The sequence below is a fragment of the Rosa rugosa genome, chromosome 1 (genome assembly GCF_958449725.1).
Source record: "Rosa rugosa chromosome 1, drRosRugo1.1, whole genome shotgun sequence".
NCBI lineage: Eukaryota > Viridiplantae > Streptophyta > Magnoliopsida > Rosales > Rosaceae > Rosa > Rosa rugosa.
In genome coordinates, this window is record NC_084820.1 from 62893169 (window position 1) to 62907784 (window position 14616).

General features: G+C 38.0%; 2 protein-coding genes across 2 annotated transcripts; both read left to right on the top strand.

The window, feature by feature from the left end:
• Positions 1 to 496: 496 nt before the first annotated feature.
• Positions 497 to 5514, top strand: LOC133726013 (aspartic proteinase A1-like). Its single transcript, XM_062153460.1, has 14 exons — positions 497 to 640; positions 949 to 1328; positions 1440 to 1500; positions 1766 to 1860; positions 1938 to 2050; positions 2261 to 2429; positions 2524 to 2563; positions 2691 to 2755; positions 3070 to 3183; positions 3295 to 3359; positions 3486 to 3648; positions 3721 to 3840; positions 4760 to 4848; positions 5176 to 5514. The coding sequence occupies exons 2-14, from the start codon at positions 957 to 959 to the stop codon at positions 5258 to 5260; spliced, it is 1551 nt and encodes a 516-aa protein (XP_062009444.1). The 5' UTR covers positions 497 to 640; positions 949 to 956; the 3' UTR covers positions 5261 to 5514.
• Positions 5515 to 10552: 5038 nt separating this feature from the next.
• Positions 10553 to 12010, top strand: LOC133744222 (mitogen-activated protein kinase kinase kinase 18-like). Its single transcript, XM_062172363.1, has one exon. The coding sequence runs from the start codon at positions 10711 to 10713 to the stop codon at positions 11977 to 11979; it is 1269 nt and encodes a 422-aa protein (XP_062028347.1). The 5' UTR covers positions 10553 to 10710; the 3' UTR covers positions 11980 to 12010.
• The last annotated feature ends 2606 nt before the right edge of the window (positions 12011 to 14616 follow it).

Sequence of the window (14616 nt, forward strand, 5' to 3'; positions counted from 1 at the left end):
ATTGAATCCAGGGAACTGGGAGGTCAGAGTAGCTCCAATATACTCAACTACCGTTGGATGTAAATCTAAATGTGAAAAACAAAATAACTCAATTTAAAAATAATTATTCTCACCGTTAAATCTAAGCATAGTTTTTTAGGTCAGTTCAATAGTTAATTATTTCGATTTTCGAACTCAATATCTTCAACGATCAACATGATGAAAATCCAAGCCCTGGTACAATATTTGAAAAACCAGAAAGCAGGCCATTACACAACACGATCCAGCAACATATTTTCTGGGCCTGTTCGTGGGCTTTATATAATCTTGTTGACTCACATAAAGGCGCCAGTATCGAAGTTTCAAAACTAGACTGGTAGGTGACCGCGAGACGGGAACTTGCGCTTGCCTACAACTCAAACTTCTAAAATTCCAAACATATTACCAATAGACACACGACACCTTAGCACCTCTAGACTGAAACAAAATCCAAACCGTCCGATCAACCAGCTTTGACCCCATCTTGACTGAGAGTATCTGTACCACAATGTAGACGAACCTCCCTGGTTTCTATTTTTGTCCTATGACTTTGAAGTTTGAACTTTCCTCGTTATTTCAGTGTTCGTCTTCTCCCAGGAGCCCAACTCTGATCACTCAGAATGTAAGTAAATTTCTTTTTTCAATTTTTCCTAGGTTTTATTTTTTGTTTCAATTTTCATATCTCATAATTCTATTCTTACACAAATTCCGTGTTAATCGGAAATTTTTTTTTTCCTTCATATTTTAGGTATTAGGGTTATTTGAAGTTCTGAGAATAATTTAGAAACGATTAAAGAAGAGAAATTTGAAGCTAGATCATGCTATTGTTGAGACCCTTTTGATTTTTTTTTTTTTTTTTTTTTTTTTTTAAAGTCAAAGTTGTTGAGTACTTTATAGGAGTGATACAAATTTGCCTGCTTTGTTTTGCAGTTCTGAAAATGGGTACCAAAATTAGGGCTTGTTTGGTGACTCTGTTTCAGTTTCTGCTTCTGTCCCATGTGGTGTTCTCCACACCCAATGATGGGTTGGTCAGAATTGGACTTAAAAAGGTGAAATTGGATCAGACATCTCAGCTTCACAGGGAGACTAATGCTAAGAATGCACAAGGAAGCATGAGAGATCCTTTGAAGGAGTATCGTCTCCGCGGTGGGGATTCTTCTGGGGACACTGATATTGTTGAACTGAAGAACTATATGGATGCTCAGTATTTTGGGGAGATTGGTATTGGCACGCCTGCTCAGAAGTTTACTGTGATATTTGATACTGGAAGTTCTAACCTTTGGGTGCCCTCGGCAAAGTGTTACTTCTCGGTAGGTTTATATTGTTTTTGAGTGGTTATGTTGAACTGGGTTTGTATGTAATGTATTTTTGTCAAAATGTAGGTTTCTTGAAATTGGTTTTGTTTTGGAATTTGATTGCAGGTGGCTTGCTTTTTTCACGCCAAGTATAAGTCTAGTCAGTCAAGTTCACACACAAAGAATGGTATGTTCCTGTTCCTCGGTCTACTGCATTCACATTTTGATAAGATTATTGCTAGTCAATTTCCTTTTCCTTTAATGCTTTTTTTACACCTAGAGTATTCACAAAGACAGGGATGGCAAATCCCTTGAGTCTTCCAATGATCCACAGTACATTGCTAGTTTAGCACTGAGTGACACTCTTTTAAACTTAATGGAATAGGGAAAGAAGCCAATACAATGATGTGAAAACTAATTTCAAGGAGCTGTGTTTCTATTTTCTAATGTAGGAACATCTGCGGCTATCCAGTACGGAACTGGCGCAATTGCAGGTTTTTTTAGCCAGGACCATGTCACAGTTGGGAATCTTGTTGTTAAGGATCAAGTAAGTTTTGACAGAATTTATATCCAGTGAGTTCCAGGGTTGGGGATTTAACCTGTGCTATTACTACTGGTTATTAGGATTTTATTGAGGCAACCAAGGAGCCTGGGATCACATTTGTGGCAGCTAAGTTTGATGGCATACTTGGACTTGGATTTCAAGAGATCTCAGTTGGAGGTGCTGTTCCTGTCTGGTAAGTCACTGCTGCTTAGCTCTTAATAGTGCGAGTCAGTTGATTGAATTTCTAAACTTAAAGTCCTAAAATATATTAATTATCTAAATTCTTTTTTTAACATAACATACTCTGTCAGGCTTGAATTATGTTTTTACTTTTTCCCCTCCTCTTGTAAGTCCTCGATGCTAGTATGTTGGTTGTTTGACCGTACATTTGCTATTATAACAGGTATAATTTGGTCAATCAAGGTCTTGTTAAAGAACCAGTATTTTCATTTTGGTTAAATCGCAACACTGAAGGGGAAGAAGGGGGTGAGATTGTATTTGGTGGGATGGATTCTAACCATTACGTGGGTGAGCATACATATGTTCCAGTGACTCAAAAAGGCTACTGGCAGGTAAAATATGACCATCGATTCCACTTGATGTATTCTTTGTTTTCATTGTTTTTTTTTTTTTTTTTTGAGTCACTATTCTTTTTCTTATTTGCAGTTTGATATGGGGGATGTGCTAATTGGTGGTGAAACATCTGGTATCGATATACTGTACTTTTTATTTATTTTTTTATGGAACCTTACCATGCTGAAACAATAGATACTTTATATATTCTTAGCCTGCTCGCTTGTTTTGTACTGAAAAATTGGCATGACATTCCCCAGGACTTTGTGCTAGTGGTTGTTCAGCAATTGCTGATTCAGGAACTTCCCTATTGGCAGGGCCAACGGTATGTTGTTCGAAAAAAATACATCCATATACTTTTTTGTTCAGTAATTAGAATAAATTAAGAAAGTTGTCAGCGTATGAAGAAGCACGGCAGGAGACATACAAAGATCATCTTTTACTTTCCAATGGGTTGTGGATTTTCTGCCCGTCAGTTACATACTTACATATGTACAAATTACTATGTCTGTGGTTTCCATTTCATAACTTAATAATTTTTTCATTTAATGCAGTTATAACAATCTATTGGAAACCATTTCTAGTCTTATGTTTATTAGCCATATGTCTATAGAAAATTTTGATTAATCTCGCTTTCAGACCATTATCACTCAAATAAATCATGCAATTGGAGCATCTGGTATTGTAAGCCAAGAGTGTAAGGCAGTTGTTGACCAGTATGGGAAAATTATACTGGAATTGTTGCTGGCTCAGGTATATGATTACAATAATTTATATGAGTTTTACTTAATTTTATTTTGTGTTTAAATAAATAAGATCCAATTTTCCATATTTGATTTCTTCTTGTACTGGTATATGTTCTAGGTTAAACCCCAAAGAATCTGCTCTCAAATTGGTGTATGTACTTTTGACGGGACTCGTGGTGTGAGGTCAGATTCAGTTCAACCTATTTTCTTAATGTTGTTGTAGCGAGGATGGTAATAAAATATGACTTTCAGAGCAACTTGTGTCACTGCTCTTCTCATCTTTATGTAAATATGTTAATATATTTACAGTATGGGCATTGAAACTGTGGTGGATGAGAATATGGAAACTACATCTGATGGCGTGCATGATGCTGCATGTACTGCTTGTGAGATGGCAGTAATATGGATACAGAATCAGCTAAAGCTAAATCTTAATCAGACAGAGGAGCAGATCTTGAACTATGCAAATGAGGTAATTAAACTCTTTATTCATGTTTCTGCAAAAAGTTCTTTATAGCAATCTCATGCTAATTGGCGGTTGCAGCTCTGTGAACGACTGCCCAGTCCAAGTGGTGAATCAGCTGTTCAATGTAACGCTCTCTCCTCCTTGCCCAGTATATCATTTACCATCGGTGGTAAAGTATTTGACCTTGCTCCAGAGCAGGTATGGTGTCATGACATTAACCATAAATCGTTTAACGTTTCATTTTGAGTATCTTGCCTGATTACAGAAAAGATTTCCAGCTTTTCCCTATATTTTATTGTTTGAGGTTCATTACTGTAACATCTGGAAATCTTGTCACATATCTGATCAGTTTTTTCAATCTATACATTCATATATGCTGACATTTGAGCTTAGAGGCTTTTAAAATCCCAGCTAAGTTTTGGTCTTGATGAATATAGAACAGTATTGATGCTGAATTTACCAAAATGAATCTGAGTATTGTGCGGAAATTGATATAGTTTTGAAGATACAAATGATCCAATACAGTGCAGTTATGATGGCTGCCCAACAAACTCAATACTAGTTGTAGACCAAAAGGCAACTTGTGTTATGCCATAAAGTGTCTTCGATTGAGACTTGAAAGTTCCATAGGGTCCATTTATCATCCAAATCAGAATGAGCATTATAACTGCTTCAGTTAGAAATGAGTGGTTATAGCTAAGTTTGCAGAGTCAACAATTGCTCCTTGCTGTTCGGGCATCAGAACAGGGTTAGAAATGAATTTACACCTTGAAAAAAGTTATTTTCTTGAACAGTCAACTTTTAAGTTGTCACATGTGGTGATGAGGAACTTCTGCTATACAGTAGTTAATATGCCCTACGATTAATTACTATGTTTTACATTAAATTAGAGCGAGATTAGCTTCAAGTTGTTCTACACTCCCTCTTGTTCTTTGTATGCATCTCTAATACGATGTGCTCAAGCTAAAGGATATTCAGATTAACCTTTTACAGTTTAAAATTTTATTTACTATATGCATCATTGCCATTGTTGTTCTAATATTCACTTCTTCAGTTCACATATTACCACACCGAGAATTTATTGCATATTTTTCTGAATGTTGGTTTTGTGGAACAGTACGTTCTCAAAGTGGGTGAGGGAGCTACAGCACAATGCCTTAGTGGATTTATAGCTCTAGATGTGGCTCCACCTCGAGGACCACTGTGGTATTTATCTCTGCCTATCTTTGCTTATAGCATGTTTTAGCTTTTATCTTCCAACTATATTACATGGAAATAGTTTATGCAGTAACTAAAATAAATCATTGTTGTTGCACAACTTGCTTTCATTATTTCTATTTCAAGAAAAGAGGTTCTCACACACCCTTACTGCAAATTTCTTGATACAACTTCAATTATGGAATACATTCCATTTAGTAGATCATCAATGACAGCGGCATTGAAGCCGTTTACTTTCAGAAGACTAGTGTCATTTTCAGTTCTTCATCAAGAGGATATGAAATAACCAACTAATATGGTGCTTATGTGATGCAGGATTCTGGGAGATATTTTCATGGGTCAGTATCACACGGTGTTCGACTATGGAAACGCTACTGTTGGATTTGCAGAAGCAGCTTAGTTCTATATCTATCCTCTGTTTTGCCTACTCTATGTAAAAAAAATCTATGACATTGCCAGAAAAAAAGCTTGAGACAGTGGAACTCGTTAGTGTGATGAGCCGTGGGCATGATCCTTGTTATCTGTAAATAAATCAAATCATGATTGTTAGTATCTGTACAAGAAGACTGGGTATTTGAAAATCCGTTGCTTCGCAATGTGATTGAAATTGACACTTGGTTGTTCTTATACCAGTCACTATGACTTCACCTACAATCTTTTGCAAATCATTGTGTGATCAATTGATATTATTGCCTTTTGAATTTGAGCACACAAACCAGTCTTTCTAGAAGCAATGTAGTTATGATTTCGTTTTCAGTGAGGATTTGCCTACGTAGTAGAGTGAGTCACAGCAATAATGAAAGGCTCCAATGAGAGTTGAATCTCTAACCAACAAGTTACACTAGACACCTAAACAAACGTGTTATGGGTGGTGAGGTTTTGTCTGTCTAATTACCAAGAAGCACTTTCTATAACGGCACGTTCAAGCAAGCAAAGCAAAGCAAACACAAAGAACATCGCCATCCCTCTCTATTCTCTAGTTATTGAAATGCCGGCTAACAACCTTATCATGCTTAACCAAAGCAACACTCCATTTATTACTCAACAACTCAAAAACTAACTACAACCTACACCTGTTGTCAACGTTTCTTCTTTTTTGGCGAGTGAGTCATCGATCATTAGTCTGATTTTAGTCATGAGGTTTCTTCAAATAAAGTCTAGCAACTTTTCCTTTTCACGTTTCTCATAAACTATCTCTTTATTGTATTTAATCCTCATCAAAATCGTTCGTTTTTTTTTATAATGAATGAACAAATTTGAAATCGTTCTTCTAACCAATTTCATTACACAAAAAGAAATACTCCTTTTACTCCAAACTCATATTATGTAATTCATTTTGAAAGAAAGTGGAATGCTACTTTTGTTGTTCACTTTCCTACTCAAAATTCAAAATGCTTCCATTGCCATTTGCATGAGTAGGGCTTTGCTTCTTCACTCCTACTTTGCGTGAAACGTGAGTGCATGAGATAATTAAGTGGGATGAAAACTTTAAGAGCAATTTTCTTTCACTCAAAGTCTCAAAATATACACTAGCTAGCTAGATCCTTGGAAACTTCCATAGCGACGCCAATCTTAAAATACATTAATTCTTTAAGAGCTTAGGGCATTATTAGAGCATTATAATGGGGCAAGGGGTAAGAATCAAGTAACGGGACCAAAATTAACCAATGCAATACTGCAGAGGGTCCTTTGTTCTTTCATCTATATATATAAATTTGCCAGACGAAAAATGGATCAGAAGCTAGCTTCACTGCTTCAATACTTTCAGTACAGTTTAAATAAATTAGGAAAGCGAGCCAACAATACTGATGGAAGCTATAAATAAATGAAGCAACCCACCTATATAGAGAATTGACATGTATATCATTTTCTTTTCTGGGTCTGAAAATGATGTATGATGATCATTAGGGTTCCAAGGAAGGGAGGAAGGACTCCAGGACCACGCATGCAACTGTTTCTTTTAATTATTTCACTTGCATCAAACGCACGTATGCCTTTGCCACACTCGCAAACATGAAACATCCACATACAAAACGTGCTATTTTTTAATGAGCTTCAACAGTTCAACACCAACGTGTTCCATCTCCGATGGTTCATTTCAATCGTCCATTCTAGAGGAAACTAATTAAACACTTGCATTAATGAAATATTTTCCTATGAAAGAAAATATCTTTGAAGATACTTTTTGCCAATTTTTCTTTTCAGCATGTATTTTAGAAGTTTTTTTTTTTTTTTTTTGAACCAAAATCATTCATTCATCTCAAGCCAGAATGACACGGATACATACATTCCCTTGCCAATCCTAGGGCAAGTTTAGGACGTGGTATGCTAGCACCACCCATTAGACAACCAGTGCTCATTTGTTCTAAAGCGAGCCTATGAACTATGGAAATACACAGTAAATAGGCCAAGTTTAAAAATAAAACTTTGGGAATATCCTCCTAAAAATAGGAAATTTGATAAAAATAGACAAAGCTATTTTAGAAGTTATTTAGGTCAGATTGATACTGCTATATAGTTAAATTACTATCATTTTTTGACAATTTCAAAATTGTCGAACATATTGTATATTGCATGGTTTAGATGGCTAAACAAGTTTCAATTGTTCCTTTTGTAACTTTATATAAATATAAAAATTATAATAATTTGTATTTTATTAAATTGAGAATATAGTTATCAAATTGTCCAAGTAAAAACGTTGACCTAGCCGCTCTGCTAGAGTTTACTCGTTGGCCTCTCGTCTTCGACAAATTTCTCAAAACTATGGCTCTTGCCACAATTGACCCTTCCTCAGGCGTGTCTTGCGTTGTTCTGGGGCGTGTTGCTGAATGCTATTCTTTGTTTTTTCTCCTCTTTATGCTCGGTGTTTGCAGCTTTGATGGAGGACTATTAGATCCGGGTTTGGACCTGACTTTGGATCCTTATAAGTTGGGTGAAGGTGGTACTGTAATAGCGGAGGGTTTCTGCCCTCTGATGTTACCGTTGGCGGTGGCGCACAAACCTGGTTGTTGAGCCCAAAACACCGTTATCAACGAGAACTGGTCGCAGAAAATCTGATGCGTCTCGACGGATTCCGTCTGGGGAGTTCTGGCCTGGTTGATTTTGGAGATGAGGGCAACGATCTGCTGATGGTGAAGGGCGGTGATCTGGCTCGATCTGCTTTTGTTGGCAATGCCGGCGGCTGGGATGGGAATCGGCTTGGTCGTGGTGGCCTAGCAGTGACTCTGTGCCGGAGCTTTGTGGAGGCGAGGCAAGTCGGAGGTGCTGGTGGGGTGCCCTTCGTAATTGCCATGTGGGCTAACTAGTGGGCCTGCTGGGCTTGTTTAATTTCGGAGGGGATGGAAGGTGACTTGTCATCTTCCATTCCTAGCATTTAGTTTTTTTATCAGGTCGCAAAGATCAAATTCCCTGAGGGTCATTTTACTTATTGCTTTGGAGGATTTTGATCTTTGTTTGGAATAATGGTGCATGAATTTCCTAAAAGGTGGGTGTACTGGGGGTTTCTTAAGTCTTATTCTTGTTTTAGAATAGGTTTTAGGGTTCCCTAAGAAATGATTCTTTCTGTCGACCCCATAGGGGTGTTTCGTTTTTGTACTGCTTGCTGAATCTATATAATGGGCTGACCTCTTCTCGTTAAAAAAAAAAAAAATTTATTGAGAATATAATCTATGTTTTATCAAGAAATAGTTTACAAGCCACGCATAAGATTTGATTACCAACTAATATTTAAACAAGTCGACAGGAATTAGATGAAGGGTAAGTAAGTGCAAGACAACCATTGGGGGAACTCTTAATTTGGGTTGTTGTTAACCACTAGCTAGCTAACACAACCGTTAACCCCACCTTCATATTTATTAGTGTAATATTTTTTACTTTTGGTCCATTTGGAATAAATTGGTTCCAACCTCTCTACCACTTTTTTTGCCCTTTTGCTTTGAATTTTGATCCCTGTTCTCCAACTCTCTTTTGCAGCTCTCAACTATTCTAGTTCCAAACCAAACCAAGCCACCACCCTTTAAGTTTAGCTTCTATTATTTAGTTCATCAAGCTCATCTACCAGTTTGGGTTTCACTATTGATTATAATTGGGGAATAGTATTGTACTTTCGTGCACGGTGGAGGTTGGAGAACGATGGTTTGATTAAACCCTTTAATAATTAAAGATGCAAGATATGAGGTTTTAAGCAACAAAACGTAGCACATATTGAAATCAAGCATTGTGGTACGTGTGCTTTCTTAATGTTTAGTTAAGTATGATATATAGTCCATAAGATGGGACCTCTATGTTTAAGAATGCCAATAACTATTTTAGTCCCTTAATTAGTTAGATTTGGTAGAATTAATCAAATTCACACACGTGCATAATATGCATATACATCAAATTGTGGATCATATTCTTAATTCCTTTGTATACAATCAAACATGGAGTTGGGAGTGTGATTTTTTAAAGACTTTTAGTGTATATTGAGTAATCATGATTGCTTTGCTTAGGGGACACAAAAATTTCTCTTATACATGTAAATCCATCATAATTACTATGTAACTTCTTTTTGTATACTAGTCTAATTATTTGTTATTTGACACTAAAATTACAATAAAGAAGTTTAATGAGGAATACAATATTAATGACCTGTAGAAATAAGGTCACATTTTGTTATGTTCAATATATGCATGAATTTGTTAAATTTTGATGATCATTTTATGTATCACATCATCACACCCTCTTCATGAAAAATATACATTATTTCTATGATGCAAGAATCTTGTTATTTTCAACGAATAAAAAACCGACAACTCGATAAGCCTGACAAATTAACCTAATAATGAGATTTTTAACTAGATACATATGGCCATGTGGGTAAGGTAACAACTATGGGGAATTGGGTGAGTGATATGTTTATCTTGAGAAATGTTACTATTTTGAATTGTGAAGTGTACAAGTCACTAATTTTAGCCAAAAAAAATGGTGGAGGAAGCATTACCAATTATGAAAGGTCAGTAAAAATAAGTTGCTTAAATTGACAAACAAGGGGTGGATCAATGAGCACAAATATCATGAGCATTCTCATTGCAAAAGTTCCACTGATCATAGAGCTAGGGACCCAAAAATCATTATACCCAGTAAAGAGAAAAACATTGCCAGGTTTAGTGTAAATTGACCAAAACCCAGATGACACTTCTTTTAACATCTTCTTCTGAACTTTGATAAAATTCCCATGTCGGCGTCTTCTGATATTCCATGCCTGACATTCTAACTAAATACTTATCTCCATCGCAATGACTTCAATTTTGACCAGACTTTGGCCACATGCCTAGGTTCAACCTTATACGCACCAAGACTAAAGTGAAAGTGATACTAAAATTCAACCCATTTTGGTGGTTAAACACACCCCCTACACCTTCCCCATAAATTTTCTCAATTCTTTAATCTTCAAACTCCAACCTTCAAAACAAATTAGAGCATCCAATTGTGGGAGACTTTATCCAATCTAATCTACTCTACCAAACCAAAACCAAATATGGTACTCCATTTGGAGCTTTACCCACTCTTAAACCCCAATCCTCCTTCACACGTGTCCACGCACCGATTTTGCCAAGTCACATGCCGATGCCGTCGAGTCCAGCCAGATTCTTACACGTTGTGGACTTGCGTTAAAGGAATTGTCAACCCAGTTGGCTGTAATTGAAAGATGAGAGACCCAACCAACCAATAAAACTACCCTTTTAAAAATGCCACCTTGTAATAGCTAGTGAAGATGCAATAGCCAAGTATATATAAAGGCAGAGCCAAGAGGAGTGCTAGCCAACACAAACAATTTGTACATTCTATTCTTAGCAGTATCATCGCCAAATGGACTGGACTAGAGGCCACACCGTTGGCCGTGGCTCCTCCGCCGCTGTCTCCCTCGCCACCTCTTCCGGCTCCGGCTCCAAAGTCTTTGCAGTCAAGTCTGCCGAGCTCTCCGAATCTGATTTCTTGCAAAGGGAGCAAAAAGTTCTCTCTTCTTTGAGCAGTCCTCATGTGGTAAGCTATTTAGGACATGACATTACTAGAGAGAACAACAAGCTCATGTACAATATCTTCATGGAGTACGTGGCCGGCGGCACGATCATCGATGCAATTCGCAACCGTGGAGGCCAGTTTGAAGAATCAGCACTCGGGTTTTACACGAGGCAAATTGCCAAGGGGCTAGAGTACTTGCATTCAGTTGGATTAGTACATTGTGACATAAAAGGAAGGAACATCTTGGTTGGAGAAGAGGGTCCGAAAATTGCCGACTTTGGATGCGCCAGGTGGGCTGATCCTGCGGCTGAGGCAGTGCCAATAGGCGGCACGCCGATGTTTATGTCACCGGAGGTGGCGCGTGGGGAGGAGCAGGGTTTTCCTTGTGATGTTTGGGCTCTTGGGTGCACAGTCATCGAAATGGCTACCGGAGGATCAGTGCCGTGGCCTAATGCAGCTGACCCAGTAACTCTTCTTTACCGGATTGCATACTCCGGTGAGTCGCCGGAGATTCCGAGTTTTCTTTCAAATCAAGCAAGGGATTTCTTGGCAAAGTGTTTCATGAGGGACCCAAAAGAGAGGTGGGCGGTTACACAACTTCTAAAGCATCCGTTTCTTGAGGAAATGATGATCATCAATTCTACTAGTAGTACAAAGCAAGTTCAAGAATCCACTACTTCTTCATTTTCTCCAACAAGTATTCTTGATCAAGGGATATGGAATTCATTACAAGAATCAGAAACTTTGGGCAACCTTGTGGATCACCCAGGTGTTGAAAATTCGTACCCCGACGATCGGATCAGACGGCTGTCCTTGTTTTCAGGGATGCTCAGGTGGAGTTCTGATGAGGACTATTGGATCACAGTTAGGGGGAATGATTGTGGGGAAAGCAACCCAATTGTGAATGATGGTGAAGCTCAAGTTGATGTGATTGATAGCAAAATTAGTTGTAGAGATATTAATTTGAATAATATAGGAGCCTGTAAAAGTAGGAAAATTAGTAGCAGTAGTAATAGCAATAGCAGTAGTACTAGTAGTGTAGTAGCTTTGAGCAATCTCATTTTGGAGAGGCACAAAGGCAATCTGTTATTTCCTTCAATACCAATTCTCTATTAATCCCAAAAAAAAAAAAACAAAAAAATCTCACCATCTTTTTGTCTATTTTTGTTACTTTTACTTTTATCAAGTTTTGGTGGGACTGTGATTCTTGGTAGAGAAGTTAAAATTGAAAGCCATCATATCATCCTCCTCCTGTGCTATCAGTTTCTCTGTTTGGTAGGTAAAGAGGGTGCCAAACTGGATTGTTTTAAATTCAAATTTGCCAACTGCTGCTGAAGTTGGGTATAGTTCCTCGAGAGAAATTATAACTTCTTTTTCAAGATGCAGTCTTTAGGCAACTGCCAGAACAGATGGGATAGTGGATAGCTAGCTAGTTAATTTGGTAAACCAGAACTTCCAACATGTACAACTGGATTCGGGTATATCTGTCCCCTTATGTTGGGATATTAATTAGGAATAAACACCTTCAAAGGATATTTAACAACATTTGGTCTATTAAGATCCGGGATAATGACCATTTACACAATTTTAGACTAAAAAATGTCCACTTACCCAAACACTCTAATAGATTGCCCACTTACCCAAACACTCTAAGAGATAATTTCCCTAATACCCAATTAAGTTTTTTTTTATTCATTTTTATTTATTTTTGAGACAATTTTGCCCTCTCCTTCTTTATCACTTAGAGAGAGAAGTCATAGGAGACCTTGTCGGACTCTGGTGACCGGAATCCGGCAATCGGAATCGGGCAACCGGTCACTGGAATTCCGAATCCGACTACAGGACCGATGACCGGATTCCGGCGTCTGATTTTATTACCCCTCAATAATACCTAGTAATCATATTATTGCTCCCCAATAAATATATTACTGCCCCCCAATAAAAATATTATTGCCCCCCAATAACAAGTTTATTAGGGATAAATATTTAGTGAAAAATGAAGATGTTTTTAATTTTGAAAGTTTTAGTAGGTTTATCCAAATAAATAATTTTATTACTGCCCCCCAATAATCTTATTATTGCCCCATAATAATCTTATTATTGCCCAAGAAATATTTTATTGCCCTTCAATAATCTTTTTATTGCCCCCCAATAATCTCATTATTATCTTCCAATAATCATTTCCACACATTTAATCAAACACCTTCTGTGCATTACCCAACTCGCCAATTTCGCAATAACCATTCATCAATTGGCCCAGAAAATGCTGTGGGTAGCAAAAAAAAAAAAAAAAACCAGAAATTGATTTGGGCACCTAGAAAAGCTCTGGGCACCCAATCACCATCTTCGCCGCTCTCTTGCATCAGAAACACCTCCTTCGTTCCTTCCCAACCTCACAGCTCCCTCGAATTCCGGAAACCCCCGGGATCCCTGAGATCAGAACATTCGAATTGAAGAGTCTCCTCATCGTCTTCCGGCCATAGACAGCTAGCCACCGGCTGTGCAGATCCTCATCAATATCTCCGGCGTTGCAGATCCTCATTGACCAACACTAATTGCCCGGCTGTCGGCGTCGGCGTCGGAGTCGAAGTCTGTGCTGCACGTCGGCGGATTGAGCCTCTATGCCGGACCGATTTGTGGCACGACGATTGCGCCAGAGTTTCTGTCTGAGTCGAAATCGTGCTGCACGACGACAGATTGAGAGCCTCGATGCCGGACCGATTTAAGTGTCGACGACGGCGCGTTTCCGGTGGCCTCGGATTGGTCCTCGACGACGTCGCTGGGGGAGGGAGGGAGAGAGAGACTCAGGGATGAGAAAGAGTTTGAGAGGAGAGAGAGATCGATGAGTTTTAGGGGATGAGAAAGAGTCTGATTTTATTACCCCTCAATAATACCTAGTAATCATATTATTGCTCCCCAATAAATATATTACTGCCCCCCAATAAAAATATTATTGCCCCCCAATAACAAGTTTATTAGGGATAAATATTTAGTGAAAAATGAAGATGTTTTTAATTTTGAAAGTTTTAGTAGGTTTATCCAAATAAATAATTTTATTACTGCCCCCCAATAATCTTATTATTGCCCCATAATAATCTTAGGGCTAAATACTGTTTAGTACCCTGTGGTTTTGGTCGAATATCAATTCAGTCCCTCGACTTTCAATTTCATCAAAAACACCCCCGCACTATCATATTCTCGTCCAATAGGTCCCTCCGACTCAATTCCGTCAATTTCAGACGTTAAGTGCTGACATGGCATTTCCAACTCATCAAAAGTGGGGCCCACACGGAAGTGAAATTTCCAAACTGACACTGGGCAACAGAATATGGAAAAATCAAAAATTAATTCCAACTTTGAGATTGAAGAGACTCGAACCCCTCCCAAAACATATGTAGAAGAATGGCCCAACCACCAGACCACTTGCATGGTTTTGATATATTGCAAACAAAAATAATATATATATCTGAATCAATTACCTCCTCCATTTATTATTCTGATTAATTCTCTCTCTCTCTCGTGTTTTCCATGTTTAATTCCAATTCTCTTCCTTCCTTGTTCAACATTCATATTTAATTCACTTTTCCCCATGTTAGAGAAGACGATGACAGCAACCTCAGCATCGCAGAGAATAGCCAATTCCTAAGCTTTCTTGAGTAATCCAGCACGTTCTCAATCTTCTTGATCTCAATCTTCCCCCCACCCATTTTTTTTCTTCATAAGCCCCAAAAAACCCAGAAAGCCAAAACCAAT